Here is a 13,843-nt window from a genome sequence, read left to right as displayed (position 1 = left end):
ATATATATATATATATATATATATATATATATGTGTGTGTGTGTGTGTGTGTGTGTGTGTGTATATATAGATATATATAGATATATATGTATACACACTGTAGATAAGCAGAACACCATAAAAATCTGTGGTTTGTAAATAAAGGTTGGAAGGAAAAATGTAATTAAATATGATATTTATTACATAAATAAGCCTTTAAAATAACGTAGTAACGGAGTTACAAACAGTTGGTTGGAGAACAAGGCAATTCACGTAAATCGTAGGGCGTTTCCTTCGTTCTGCTTCGCTCGCTGTCTGTAAAGAAATATTCAAGAAGATTAGCATCTAAAAGTCATGGTCATTTATATAGAAGAATATACCCATCGGAATAATAACCCACTTAAAATTACCTTACAATTGAGCAACTGAGGTTTACATTAGTATCAGGAAGGAAATAAAAGGGCCGATACATCGAAACCGAACACCAACCTGAAATGAACGGTAAACCTAATATAAATTTGCTCGGTCGTAATATGGGAGACAATTCGTCATAAATATAACCATTCGAAACAATGTATTTGACGATTCTCTTACCCAAGTGTTAAGAACGTGAATTTATAAATAAGCTAGAGTTACTAGTCCGAGAGCTAAATCACCTGAAAGGACAAGAGAATACGATATATAAAACATTGACCACAAAAATCTATTACTAATCTTCATAAGGTTAAAAATGACAGACAGGAAAAACTTGAAATAGGCAACACAAGGCAATGAGAGTTCGCAATGATAACCTTAAAAATAAGCCCTATATATTCTTGGTACTCACCATTGTCGAACCATGCACAAAGGCGTTGCAGATGGATTTTGGCAGATGTTCACAAGAGGGTGACGTAGACCAGGGATCCCAATAAAGGCCTTTAGCCTAAGACAGGCATGTCGGACAAATCAAAAAATGTGGAAACCTTTCCAGGTGAGTGAGGTCTCTGTGTCTCGGTCTCTGACACTGTCGGACGGCCGGGCTGCCTGCCTCCTCGTCGGCGTTTTCGCTCGAGTAAAGCATATGGAAGGAGGAGGAGTTAGCAAACTATCCATCTTTAAAGACTGGACGGCAGGAAAGACAGTTTGATGGTACCAAGAGTAGGGCAATTGAAATACCAAATTCTTAATAATTACTAGTCTTTCCTGTCGCCATGTGAAAATATGAAATATCTTGTACAGTCCAGGGGCGAAGATGGGATTTTTTCAGAAATGAAAAAATTCCATCCTGAAACATATATAACAGGACAATTGTAAGAAAAAATACATTTAAGAAATGTAAAAATAATTAAATTAAATACAAGAAAATACAAATACTGAATAAAGATTAAAGCATCTGTCTTGTCCTTTCTTGGCTTAATATAGCAGCCTTTCTTTTGGGCCTTAAAGACGAAGTAACAGAATTACAAACATCAGGAGTAGCTGAATTGGTACTTCCTGTGTTTTCTAGTATTGGAATAATATTATTTACATGCAACCTTGATGTCTGGCCTGTTTTTCCCTTCTTAATAACAGCATGGGTAACTTCACCCAAATCATTCTTAAAAACTTCCAAAATTATGCCTAGAGGATAATTATTCCTTTTGGTATGTTCCTCCTTAATTAATACAACATCGCCAACCTTCAGTAATTTATGAGTAACGGGTCGATACCGCCCCTTCCTGTCAACTGCTTGCTGAATCAGAGTACCTAGAAATTCATTATGATAGGTCTCTATTAAAGTCTGCCTAATTTTACACAACTTTACGTAATTCTGAGAAATAGCTTGATTATCAGGGTAAAATTCTGGATCTTCAACTGAAAGAGGTTGAAGATTAGGGATAAGGTTTAGAGAAGTCAATTCATAGCCTCGCACGAGCTGTTCCGGTGTTATTGGTTCGGGCACATTGTCAGTCTCAGCACGAACAGCTTCTTTGAAGGCTATAGGTCGTCGATTAATGAGATGCACAATATTACAGACAAGAAATTCAAAGTCTACATACGTCAATATAAAATTCTTAATTGCTCCAAACATTAATCTTTTGACCATTTTTACACAGACTTCTACTAATGATCCCAATTCACTGCAGCCTTTGAAATATTGCCGAAAGGAGAGGGGTTTTACATTATTTTCCTCAAAATATAATTGCGTCTGAGGGTCACTAATGAAGGAAGTTATGGTATTACCTCCTGCCACCAACTGAGTCCCAAGATCACTAATACAAAGTTGAGGAATCCCGTACTCAAAGCAGTGTAGCTGAAATGCTCTTAAAAATTCTGCAACATTCAAACTCCTGCAAATTTTGAGGTTAACTGCCCTAGACCAAGTACAGGTGATACATAGTAACCAAACCTTACGGGTCTCTTTTCCATCCTTCGTATTGAAGGGTCCTAGATAATCCATAAATATGTTAGAAAAAGGAACCGTAGGAGGATCTGCTCTGAAGTCTCTGTAAAAGTTCTGATTTAACCTTATGTAACGATTATTAAACCTACGACAATGAACACACTGTTTAAGAGCCTTTTTCACAACTGAGAAATGTTTAGGGATGTAATAATGCTTTCTGAGCTCTGTTAATACAGAATAACATCCTGAATGTAATAATTTGAGGTGTGCATCCCAAATAATTAGTTTGGTCAAATGACTGTCTGGGTGCAATAATAAAGGGTAATTTCCACTTAAGCCATAATTCCATTTTTTGAATTTACTCTTAACTCTCAGAAGACCCTGTGAATCTGAAAATACATTAAGTTGCGTTATAATAGGAGGAATGTCTTTTCTGGAATTAAGACCATGCTGTAGGTAAGAATATACCTCAGGATAATGCTTTCTTTGTTCATTGTTTAACAAGTAATTTATAGCCTGGGAAAAGTAATTAGCGACTGGTGAGCAAGCAATTTTCGCTTTCAGCTTCCACTTGTGCACCACTAAGAAAATATTGCGAAAAATCAATACAAGTTTCCTGAAATTGGAATAATTATTAATATCAATAAGATTGTTAGCAACTTCAATAACCCGAGCTGTGGAAGGAGTTGCTTGAACCTCAGTGGGCATCTCAAATGCTTGTCTAGTACTTGACAATTCTGGAACTTCATTTATACTTAAATGTGGTCCTGAAAAAAAGCAAGAAGTTTGCAACTGGTTGTTAAGTTCAATACTTTCATCATTGTAGAAATTCTGATCGTAATTTAAATAATAATTACATTCAGACTCTAGAAGTTGATCAGTGGCCTGTTGCAGTGGTTTCTCCATAAGCATACCTCTTTCATTTATTACAGAAAATGAACAGTTTACCTCAAAGTTATTATTAACGTCATCGGCAAAAATATCAACTTTAGAGTTCAGCAAAAAGGAACTACTCTGGATATGAATAGAAGAACTATACTCAAATGGGTTACTAACAACCGATGTTTGCACTCTCGTATCAGCTAAATTGTCAATATTCTTAATCATTAAGTCAATGCTACCAGACAGCAAAATACCTGCATGACACTCGGTATACATCGATGAATTTATTCCTCCAAAAACTGTATCTGTACCTGCAATACAATAAGCGAAGTCTGTACCTAAAATGAGCTGAACATTATCAATTTCATGAGAAAATTTATTAAGGAATTGATCAGCTAATTTAACACCTTGTGCCTGAAATTTATCAACTAATCTACCAAGCAGAGGTAATTTCAATGCTACATTAATGTTTGGTACAACCAAGCAATAAATTATAAAGGATTTATCTCCGATCGTAACAGGAACTTCAACAATTTCAGTAAAATACTCTTTGTTACCATTAAACCCATTAACTGTTAGCTTTACTTTAGAGTTAATGATTTTAAGATTATTCTCCTCCGCCAATTTCTTAGTGACAAACGTGCTCTGCGAACCACTGTCCTTCAGTCCTCTGTAAACAGTCCCCCCAACTTTAAATGAAAAGGTGGGTAAAATGGAATCACCATGACAAGTAGGAAGGACGGCAACACCGCTGCTTATTTGAGAAGAAGTTTCCACCTTGGATTTGCAGTTATTAATATTGTTAGAGTCTCTGTCTGGTGACTGACTCCTATCACATAGGTAAGTCATATGCCAGCTGTTACAATTTGAACAGCGTCTTTTGAATTTAAAACGACACTTACCGGAAACATGATTAAACTGGCCGCATTTTACACATCCATTTCTAGATTTTAAAATATGCACTTTATCTGTAGGAGAAAGAAAATTAGGGCACTTATGGATAAAGTGAAATTTATCAGTATTTCCAACCGCAGAACACAAGGAACACTGAGGCGAAGACCTGTCTTTATCATATGTTACTGCTTCCGCAGCCATGCTGGTAGTACTCTCTTTAGGAAGAGGGAGTGTTAATGTTTTGACACGTGAAGCTTTACATTTCAAGCTTTCAACACCTTTCCCGTCACTTTCGTACCTTTCGCAAGCTGCAAAGAAATGTGAAAAAATGTCATTTAAGGAAGGATGAGTTTTTCCTGTAATATTTATAAAATGACGCTGAAAGCGACCATTTAAGCCGTGCCAAGCAAAATATCTGACAAATTCATCCGCTCCAATGTTAAAAGTCTTGACTGCTTCACATACTGATCGGAGGATGGAAATAAATGTGAAGGGGTCATCACCCTCTCTTAGACTTAACTCCGTAATTTTCCTAATTGTATTGTTTTTACAAACCTCCTTAGAAGCAAAGGCGGAAATCAATAATTCTTTGGCATCTACATAACGCTGTTTGTCAGCTTCCAGAGAACATAATAAAGTCTTTGCTCGACCGTCTATCTGTTGCTTCAGCAATAAAAGTAAATCTCTATCAGGATACTGAAATACATTAGTTGTAGCCTCAAATTCTGCTATAAATTTCAATAAATCTTCTCCTTCTTTGCTTGTAAACTTAGGAAGAGGAGCTGTTGGCTGTTTCAGTAAACTGCGGGCCACGTCGGGAATATTAGAACCATTATTACCCCTGGAAATCTCAAGTAATGGTAAACAATACTCAATTTTATCTAAATAATCCTGGCAACTTGTTAATTCTGGCTCTAACTCTGCTTCATCAGATACGTCAGGAAATTTCTTCAAGAGGATATGATCATCTAGCTCTGACAGCTTGTTTCTATAATTAACAAGAAGACCTTTAATAGCTAACTTTTCTTCTTGTGTAAGGGCAGAATAGGTGTCAGACCTATTGAATTGTTCGGTGACTTTTCTCCGAATGACTTTTCGTTGTCCAATCAGTACCTGTAAGTTAGCCATTATAACAAACGTATAACAAATGCAAAATAATAAAATGTTAACTTTCTGAAAAGGAAAAATATATTTATTTAAATGAAATGTTAATATCCTGGAAAGGAAAATGTCAAAGTCCTGCAAATAGAAATATGAGAGACTATTGGGAGCCCCAGTCGTGGTCAATTCTCTACTGGATCATCTGCACCATCATTAAGCACCTTTCATTGTGTTGCCCCACGTTGGGCGCCATAAGCAGAACGCCATAAAAATCTGTGGTTTGTAAATAAAGGTTGGAAGGAAAAATGTAATTAAATATGATATTTATTACATAAATAAGCCTTTAAAATAACGTAGTAACGGAGTTACAAACAGTTGGTTGGAGAACAAGGCAATTCACGTAAATCGTAGGGCGTTTCCTTCGTTCTGCTTCGCTCGCTGTCTGTAAAGAAATATTCAAGAAGATTAGCATCTAAAAGTCATGGTCATTTATATAGAAGAATATACCCATCGGAATAATAACCCACTTAAAATTACCTTACAATTGAGCAACTGAGGTTTACATTAGTATCAGGAAGGAAATAAAAGGGCCGATACATCGAAACCGAACACCAACCTGAAATGAACGGTAAACCTAATATAAATTTGCTCGGTCGTAATATGGGAGACAATTCGTCATAAATATAACCATTCGAAACAATGTATTTGACGATTCTCTTACCCAAGTGTTAAGAACGTGAATTTATAAATAAGCTAGAGTTACTAGTCCGAGAGCTAAATCACCTGAAAGGACAAGAGAATACGATATATAAAACATTGACCACAAAAATCTATTACTAATCTTCATAAGGTTAAAAATGACAGACAGGAAAAACTTGAAATAGGCAACACAAGGCAATGAGAGTTCGCAATGATAACCTTAAAAATAAGCCCTATATATTCTTGGTACTCACCATTGTCGAACCATGCACAAAGGCGTTGCAGATGGATTTTGGCAGATGTTCACAAGAGGGTGACGTAGACCAGGGATCCCAATAAAGGCCTTTAGCCTAAGACAGGCATGTCGGACAAATCAAAAAATGTGGAAACCTTTCCAGGTGAGTGAGGTCTCTGTGTCTCTGTCTCTGACACTGTCGGACGGCCGGGCTGCCTGCCTCCTCGTCGGCGTTTTCGCTCGAGTAAAGCATATGGAAGGAGGAGGAGTTAGCAAACTATCCATCTTTAAAGACTGGACGGCAGGAAAGACAGTTTGATGGTACCAAGAGTAGGGCAATTGCAATACCAAATTCTTAATAATTACTAGTCTTTCCTGTCGCCATGTGAAAATATGAAATATCTTGTACAGTAGATATGTATATATATATATATATATATATATATATATATATATATATATATATATATATATATATATATATATATATATATATATATATATATATATTTACACACACACACATATATATATATATATGTATATATATATATATATATATATATATATATATATATATATATATATATATATATATATATATATATATATATATATCATTAGCTGCATCGCCATCATCCTGTCCTTCTACTCTCATTGTTGCAACTAGTTTAGCTTTTCGGTTCAATGAAATTAAGACACTTGATGGATATTGATGCTTATGGAGGTGTAGACCCAAACGGTATTTTTCCTTTTTTTTTTTATAAAGGCCAGCGATTGTTTAGCTTTTAAGAGGTTTGTCATTTTCTGCAAGTTATATATATATATATATATATATATATATATATATATATTTATATAAATATAAATATATATATATATATATATATATATATATATATATATATATATATATATAAACAGTATATATGTAAATACATATTTATATTTATACTATAGCTGCGAAAGGAGAAATGAATATACTTGACTGGAGTTTGCACTTTCGGCGTATTAATGACGAAAGTACTAACTGCAATCAAGTCCTTTCATTACTCCTTTCGTGATTATAGTACTTAATTACTTCATTATATTTAAGTTAAGGTAAAAGTTAGTGTAATCGTATATGCTCAATATAAACCGCAATAACACACAATTTGAGGGAAGATAATTAGGTCGATGCTCCACCAACAAGTTGCAATAGCACACAATCTCTCTCTCTCTCTCTCTCTCTCTCTCTCTCTCTCTCTCTCTCTCTCTCTCTCTCTCTCTCTCTCTCTTCATTTATCGCCATCAGTATTCACAATCCTTTAATAATCCTTTGATTTCTGTATGTCTCGTACAATTGTTCTTGAAACTTGTGAAGATGAATAAGAAACCCTTTAGTTTTCGTTGTTTCTCTTCCTACAAAACAAGAAACCCTTTTATTTTCGTTATTTCTCTTTCTATGAAGAAAGAAACCCTCTTGTTTTCATTGTTTCTCTTCCTATAAAACCAGAAACCCTTTAATTTTCGTTGTTTCTCTTTCTATGAAGAAAGAAACCCTTTTGTTTTCGTTGTTTCTCTTCCTAAAAAACCAGAAACCCATTTATTTTCGTTGTTTCTCTTTCTATGAAGAAAGAAACCCTCTTGTTTTCATTGTTTCTCTTCCTACAAAACCAGAAACCCTTTAATTTTCGTTGTTTCTCTTTCTATGAAGAAAGAAACCCTTTTGTTTTCGTTGTTTCTCTTCCTACAAAACCAGAAACCCTTTTATTTCGTTGTTTCTCTTTCTATGAAGAAAGAAACCCTTTTATTTTCGTTGTTACTCTTCCTATGAAATAAGAAACCCTATTTTTTCGTTGTTTCTCTTCCTACAAAACAAGAAACCCTTTTATTTTCGTTGTTTCTCTTACTACGAAATAAGAAACCATTTTATTTTCGTTGTTTCTCTTCCTACAAAACAAGAAACCTTTTTATTTTCGTTGTTTCTCTTTCTACAAAATAAGAAACCATTTTATTTTCGTTGTTTCTCCTTCTACAAAATAAGAAACCATTTTATTTTCGTGGTTTTTATTTTTATAAAATAAGAAACCCTTTTATATTCGTGGTCTCTCTTTTTACAAAATAACAAACGATAGTCACCGAATATCTAGAACATACTGTATGTCATGAAAGTCTTAGGTGTTAGGATTATTCGAAAAGTCTTTGTAAAATATGTGATAGAGAAGCTTCAGTCATGAAAGGCTGAAGTGTCATTATCAGATGTGGTTTTGTGTGTGACTATTCCTGGCAACTTTTGCGTTGGTGTTCATCAGGGAAGGTATTGAACAAGATCAAAGGAAAGAGTTTGGGAAGGTCAGATATCGGGAGAATTAAAACTCTCTCTCTCTCTCTCTCTCTCTCTCTCTCTCTCTCTCTCTCTCTCTCTCTCTCTCTCTCTCTCTCTCTGTGTTTGCTCATATATCCACGTTTTACTTTAAAACTCATTATGAAACATTACTGCTTCACCGACTACCTTTTTTATTCGTTTTTTATGGTTTTTCATTTCGTATTGTCACTGTTTCACTATTATTATTTCTAATTCAATTGCTCACTTTTCTACTTTTTTCTAATTTTCTTCCATTTTTAATCATGTAATTATTAGCTTTTGTGGGTAACTAATATAAAATCTGAATTGAAGTGAGGCATCCCTTTATCTTCGATAACCTAAAAGTTGCAGAATGTGAATTGGTTTGGATGATATTTGTTTCTTGTTAAGAGGGACGAGTTTATGCATTAGATTTAATTATCAAGGTTACGGGATATGGGGAGCCTGAAGTAAAAATGTAATGGGGTGAAGAAGTTATGTTGGCATTTTGTATTTGATAGTGTTAAGAGCATTAATTTATTGCCATTATAGATATTATTCATGCAATTCTCTCTAATATAATTTTGAACTTTTTCCAAACTAGATGCTTTCCTCCCATTTATCTAATAAGTAAATTTATGCATAGAAATGTGTTCTGGTGACACTATTTGGACTTGACATGAAACTTATTCGAGATTCACTCTTAGCCTGAAAGTTTCATTCTGAATGCCCATTAGGCTTTGATGTATTGTTTTGGAATATCAACTTTTTATGATGTGTTGTATTAAAAAATTAGAATTATCATTAATATTAGATTTATTACTGTTAGAATTATTATTATTATTATTATCATTAGAATAAAAAATATTAATAGAATTATAATGATTATCAAAATTGGTAAAATTGTTGGTCCAATTCAGATTTGTTTCTGGTATTCTTCCCTTTCGACAAACGAAAGTGAAAATGTAAAACTTGATGTCATGTTTTCATTTTCATTTGAAATTCCTTAGTCTTCTAAATGTATATAACTGTCTCTCAAACCCTCCATGCCAGGGCAGAATGTTTTGCGCATAGAGATTTTCTAATTAGAAAGATAAAAAAATCTCATTGCTTCTTATCTATTTAGGTCTCGCACTATCCTTCCCCACCGCTGACTTGGAATTCTTGGTTAAGTTTTCGGGGGAATAGTAACAGTTGAACTTGTCAGGTTTATTATTTTGGACCTTAGTGGAACCAAAAAGTATCAATGTTTGTTTGTGATCAAAGTTAATTGTCCAAAGGACTCGATTTTGAAGGAGAAATGGAACAAGTCATGTTTTCTATCTCGCAGTTTGAGTTTCTGTATTTGGAATTATAGATAGCATCTCTCTCTCTCTCTCTCTCTCTCTCTCTCTCTCTCTCTCTCTCTCTCTCTCTCTGATTGGTAATGTTATGTTAGATGTTTTCAAATGAGGCTTTAAATCATAATGCTATTAACAACCTTTCCTTTTGAAGGAGGGGCGCCAAATACCAGTAACTCGTTAAAGTCAGCAAACAAGGGTAGCCTATATGTTCACTTTCGTTTATCAAGCATTACATATTAAATGGTTCAGGGTTGACCTTTTGACCCTGGCTATGCTGTGACTTCTGTTTGTTTGGTATGTTACCAAATTTTTTCATAATAACCCATCTTATTATTGGAAGGGTAACAGAATGATTATAGAATGCACAGGTTTCAACATATGTTATTGAACTTGATCGTGTGTATTTACTTTAATGTTATAACATAGTGATATGTTAAGGTTACTTGATCATGACCAAGTATAGTAATGATGTTAACTGATTCAGTTAATAGAGAATTTCAAATGTAGAAGCAAAAGGGAAATTTTCTGTTATGGCGAATCTCCCACTTTTACGTTTTAATATTTTAGATATCGTTGGGTGCGTCTTCGTATATGTTATTTATAGGCTGCAATTAGAAGTAAGGTGGCAGGAAGGAGACTTGATAGCAGACAGAGGCTTCATTTTGTTAGACTTACGTGTCCAGAAAATGTTTAAAGTAGATTTTACATTTGAACTGAATCAAATGGCGATGTGAAGTGCTATCATACGACAGGGTATGAACATTCAAGTTAGCCAAGCTCCAGAACAGTGAATCTAATAAGGGGTGGGCCTTTGGGAGGTATTAAAAGTTTCCAAGGGGCTCGCAAGCAGAGTTGCCATATGATACCTATTATTTTTTCATATGTGATGTTAATTAAAAAATTTAATGCAGAAGGGGGCGGGAGTCAAAAAGTTGAAGAACCTCTGCTCAAGAACGTTCCTTATCTTTACAACCATTGAAACTTGTAGCATCCGCCAGTGCAGTTGGAAGAAAGTTGTCTTCACTCTTTTGTGAATAGTACATATTTTTGCGAGTTTTACATGACTTTCAAGAGAGGTATAAGAATAAGTCTTATGAATTTTTACATATTTATTTGTCAGGGATTTTTTTAAAGGTTTAACTTCTGATTCAAAAATGCCCAATTTTGAATGTCAGGGTCATATTCGTTGGTTTGAATACTTCATAGATGGCTTTATATATTTATGTTATCTTTATTATATTGCTAATTTCCGATGGTAATTTTGCTTTTAATGCTTCTTAATCTGGCATATTTTTACATACTAATGAATGACAATGCCCATATCCTATTTTGTTATCTGGTGTCAACATCAATGTTTAATGTTAAAGTAAAATAACCAAACATGTCTTAATTCAATCGACTGTTCTAGCGGACGTTTCGACATTCCATACCGTTAATATCAAATGCGTTTGTGAAAGATTAAAGGGATAGCAAATAATTGTGACAACAAAATATACTGGGAAGGAATCTCGTATCATATTGGGATACCTTCTTAGGCAGAAATTGGAACATAAGAAAGACTTATGAATCATCATCGCAAAATCTGGTTTAAAGGCCACCCATGAATGGCAGAGGCAAGGGACAGTGACAATGACCTTGCTGGCAGGACAATGTCCTAGAGACTGATCTTATGTTATTTACACATGATCAGCGCCCAAGCCCTTCACCCAAGGTAGAACTAGGGAGGGCCAGGCGATGGATGCTGATTACTCATCAGGTAGACCTATAGGCTCCCCCAAACCCCCATCCTTAAGGTTGTAGACACTACAAGTAACTATCGAGCTTGAGCATGTCTCGAACCCCAGTCCGGCAGATGACCGGGCAGGGACGTTTCCAATTGACCCCCACAACCAGAATATGTTGAAAATTACCAAATCAACAGTTACAATATATCAAGGACAAGGAAGACTTCAGTACATCGTTTGAAGATTGGCCTCTGAAGTTTGTCCAAGTATGTTGAATAGTTGGGTAGTCCAGCCTGTGTGTGAAGACTATTATTTTCCTTTGGTGTTGTGGCATTTGTTGGTAGAGTGTCTCTACCGTGGGTCTTGAAGAATAGTTTCCTTAGAGCCACCTAATGAAGAAGTTGATTAATTATCTGTTCCACAGGGCTATCGGATATGTTTGTTTTTCGTGATAAAAAAGGGCGTTTGTAAGTTTGTAGAATATGTTATTTTCTGTTTAAAAAATGCAAGTATCATTTACAGTCACTTGTCTGCCATTCGTTTTGGTCAATTATATTTATGGTCTTGTACAGTAGACTTCAAATTTGAGGGTATTGCTAAAGCATAAATGAAAGGGGAAAGGTTTCTCGCAAGAGGTATAAGATGATTTGATTTTTTCTGATCTCCCCTATATAATAAAGAGAAAGTCGTGGTATGATATAGAAACAATATCCAACAGATTTTGTAGATTTGAGAACAAAATTCTCAGAAGGATATTGGGAGTTAAATGGCAGGACTGGATTAGAAATGGAACTATGAGAGTGATTACTTACAGTAGAGCACCATATGTGGATGAGATCATGGTGAAGGGTAGATGGAGATGGTTTGGCCATGCTCTTCGCACTCCCTAAGAGAGATTAGTTCACCAGGCCTACATGGCTGAGGACTATGAAGCATGAAGTAGATGATGATGAATGGAGAAGCTCAAGATAGAGTTGATTGGCAAAATCTACCCGAGGCGTTAATGATGATATTTCCGAGGGATCATGAGTGTGTTTACCTACTGTATGTAGATATTTAGCCGTCAATATCGATGGGTCGCTTACACTATAGTCAAACCCAAGGTCTATAGAATTGGGTCAAACCATTGTAGGAGCAAACTCGGAGCCCGTTAGTGGCGTTGCCAGTTCTTTTGGGTCACTTTAAAGCACACCTGGCTTGACCGCTTTGACTTATGGGCGAGCCAAGAAAAAGAGAAAAGGGTCAGCTATAGTGCTCCCAAACGAAAGTGGCAGCTGAGAGCTTATTTTTCCGCATCGACTCTTAAATATTTCGGTCATTTTATCTGGAGAAGCCCTGAAGCAGAGGATAGATTAAGGTCTTAAAGGTGGGGCAGTTCCGTCGGTCATTATCCCGGATATAGTTCCCTTTATGGCTAGTTTTCCCAGGTGGCCAATGGAAAAGAAATTGGAATAGATTAAAAGTCTCTAATGCATTTAAAAACAAGGCGCACGTGTCTTTATTAATTTTACATCTTTATCTGAGTGAATATGATATACGGCATTATATATATATATATATATATATATATATATATATATATATATATATGTGTGTGTGTGTGCGTGTGTATCTATGTATATATATATATATATATATATATATATATAATATATATATATATACATATATATATATATATATATATATATATATATATATATATATATATATTATATATATGTGTGTGTATATATATACATATATATGTATATGTTTACACACACACACACACACACACACATATATATATATATATATATATATATATATATATGTGTGTGTGTGTGTGTGTGTGTATATATATATTTATTTATTTATTTATACATAACCAGACACTTCATCTTTATTATATAAGGAAGATTATTTTCTCAAAACTCTTTATTTAGAATTCGACCTGCTGTTAATCATCTAACTCATTCCGAGGTCAATGACCATCGATGTCAGGACGCCAGAAAACTTTAAATCATTCATTCATTCTTCCTCATTCCTGACCTTTATTCAAAAGAGAACAAGAAACCCAATGAGATTTCAGATTCAAATGTAATAATAAATCGATCTAAAGAACTTCCTTTCCTTCAGATGATATATATACAGCAGTCCGAACATCTACCTATTCATAGTATTTCTGTAAAAGTTATGCTTAACGAGCCAGAGTATCAAAGCACCGAAATGGAGCAAACTCTAAGTCAAACCATTCTGTGGTGGCCGCTGAAAAGAGCTCTTTGCCAGAACTTATCCTGTCCGAACGTAAACACT

General features: G+C 34.7%; 2 protein-coding genes across 5 annotated transcripts in view; one reads left to right on the top strand and one right to left on the bottom strand.

The window, feature by feature from the left end:
* LOC137637794 (uncharacterized) overlaps positions 1-13,843 on the top strand; it is a 379,868-nt gene that overhangs the window by 299,516 nt on the left and 66,509 nt on the right. The gene's annotated exons all lie outside the window — the stretch shown is intronic.
* On the bottom strand, positions 164-6,487 carry LOC137638403 (uncharacterized). 4 transcript variants are annotated; one of them, XR_011044135.1, is made up of 2 exons: positions 390-6,487; positions 164-294 (listed from the first exon to the last, which is right to left on the bottom strand). XR_011044135.1 is itself a non-coding variant. In XM_068370452.1 (2 exons), exon 2 carries the CDS (start codon positions 5,243-5,245, stop codon positions 1,343-1,345), a length of 3,903 nt encoding a protein of 1,300 aa, XP_068226553.1. In that variant the 5' UTR covers positions 5,246-5,660; positions 5,756-6,487; the 3' UTR covers positions 164-1,342. The 4 variants fall into 4 exon arrangements, 2 of the variants coding, with proteins under 2 accessions (XP_068226553.1, XP_068226554.1); XR_011044136.1 differs by having other exon boundaries at positions 806-6,487; XM_068370452.1 differs by having other exon boundaries at positions 164-5,660; positions 5,756-6,487.

Source organism: Palaemon carinicauda, chromosome 3 (genome assembly GCF_036898095.1).
Source record: "Palaemon carinicauda isolate YSFRI2023 chromosome 3, ASM3689809v2, whole genome shotgun sequence".
Taxonomy (NCBI): domain Eukaryota; kingdom Metazoa; phylum Arthropoda; class Malacostraca; order Decapoda; family Palaemonidae; genus Palaemon; species Palaemon carinicauda.
Note: the sequence above shows the minus strand (reverse complement) of the source record. Positions and strands in the feature narration are given on the sequence as shown.

Excerpts from the sequence above, each read along its gene's own strand:
- LOC137638403 (XM_068370452.1), bottom strand. The coding sequence starts at position 5,245 with ATGGCTAACTTACAGGTACTGATTGGACAACGAAAAGTCATTCGGAGA.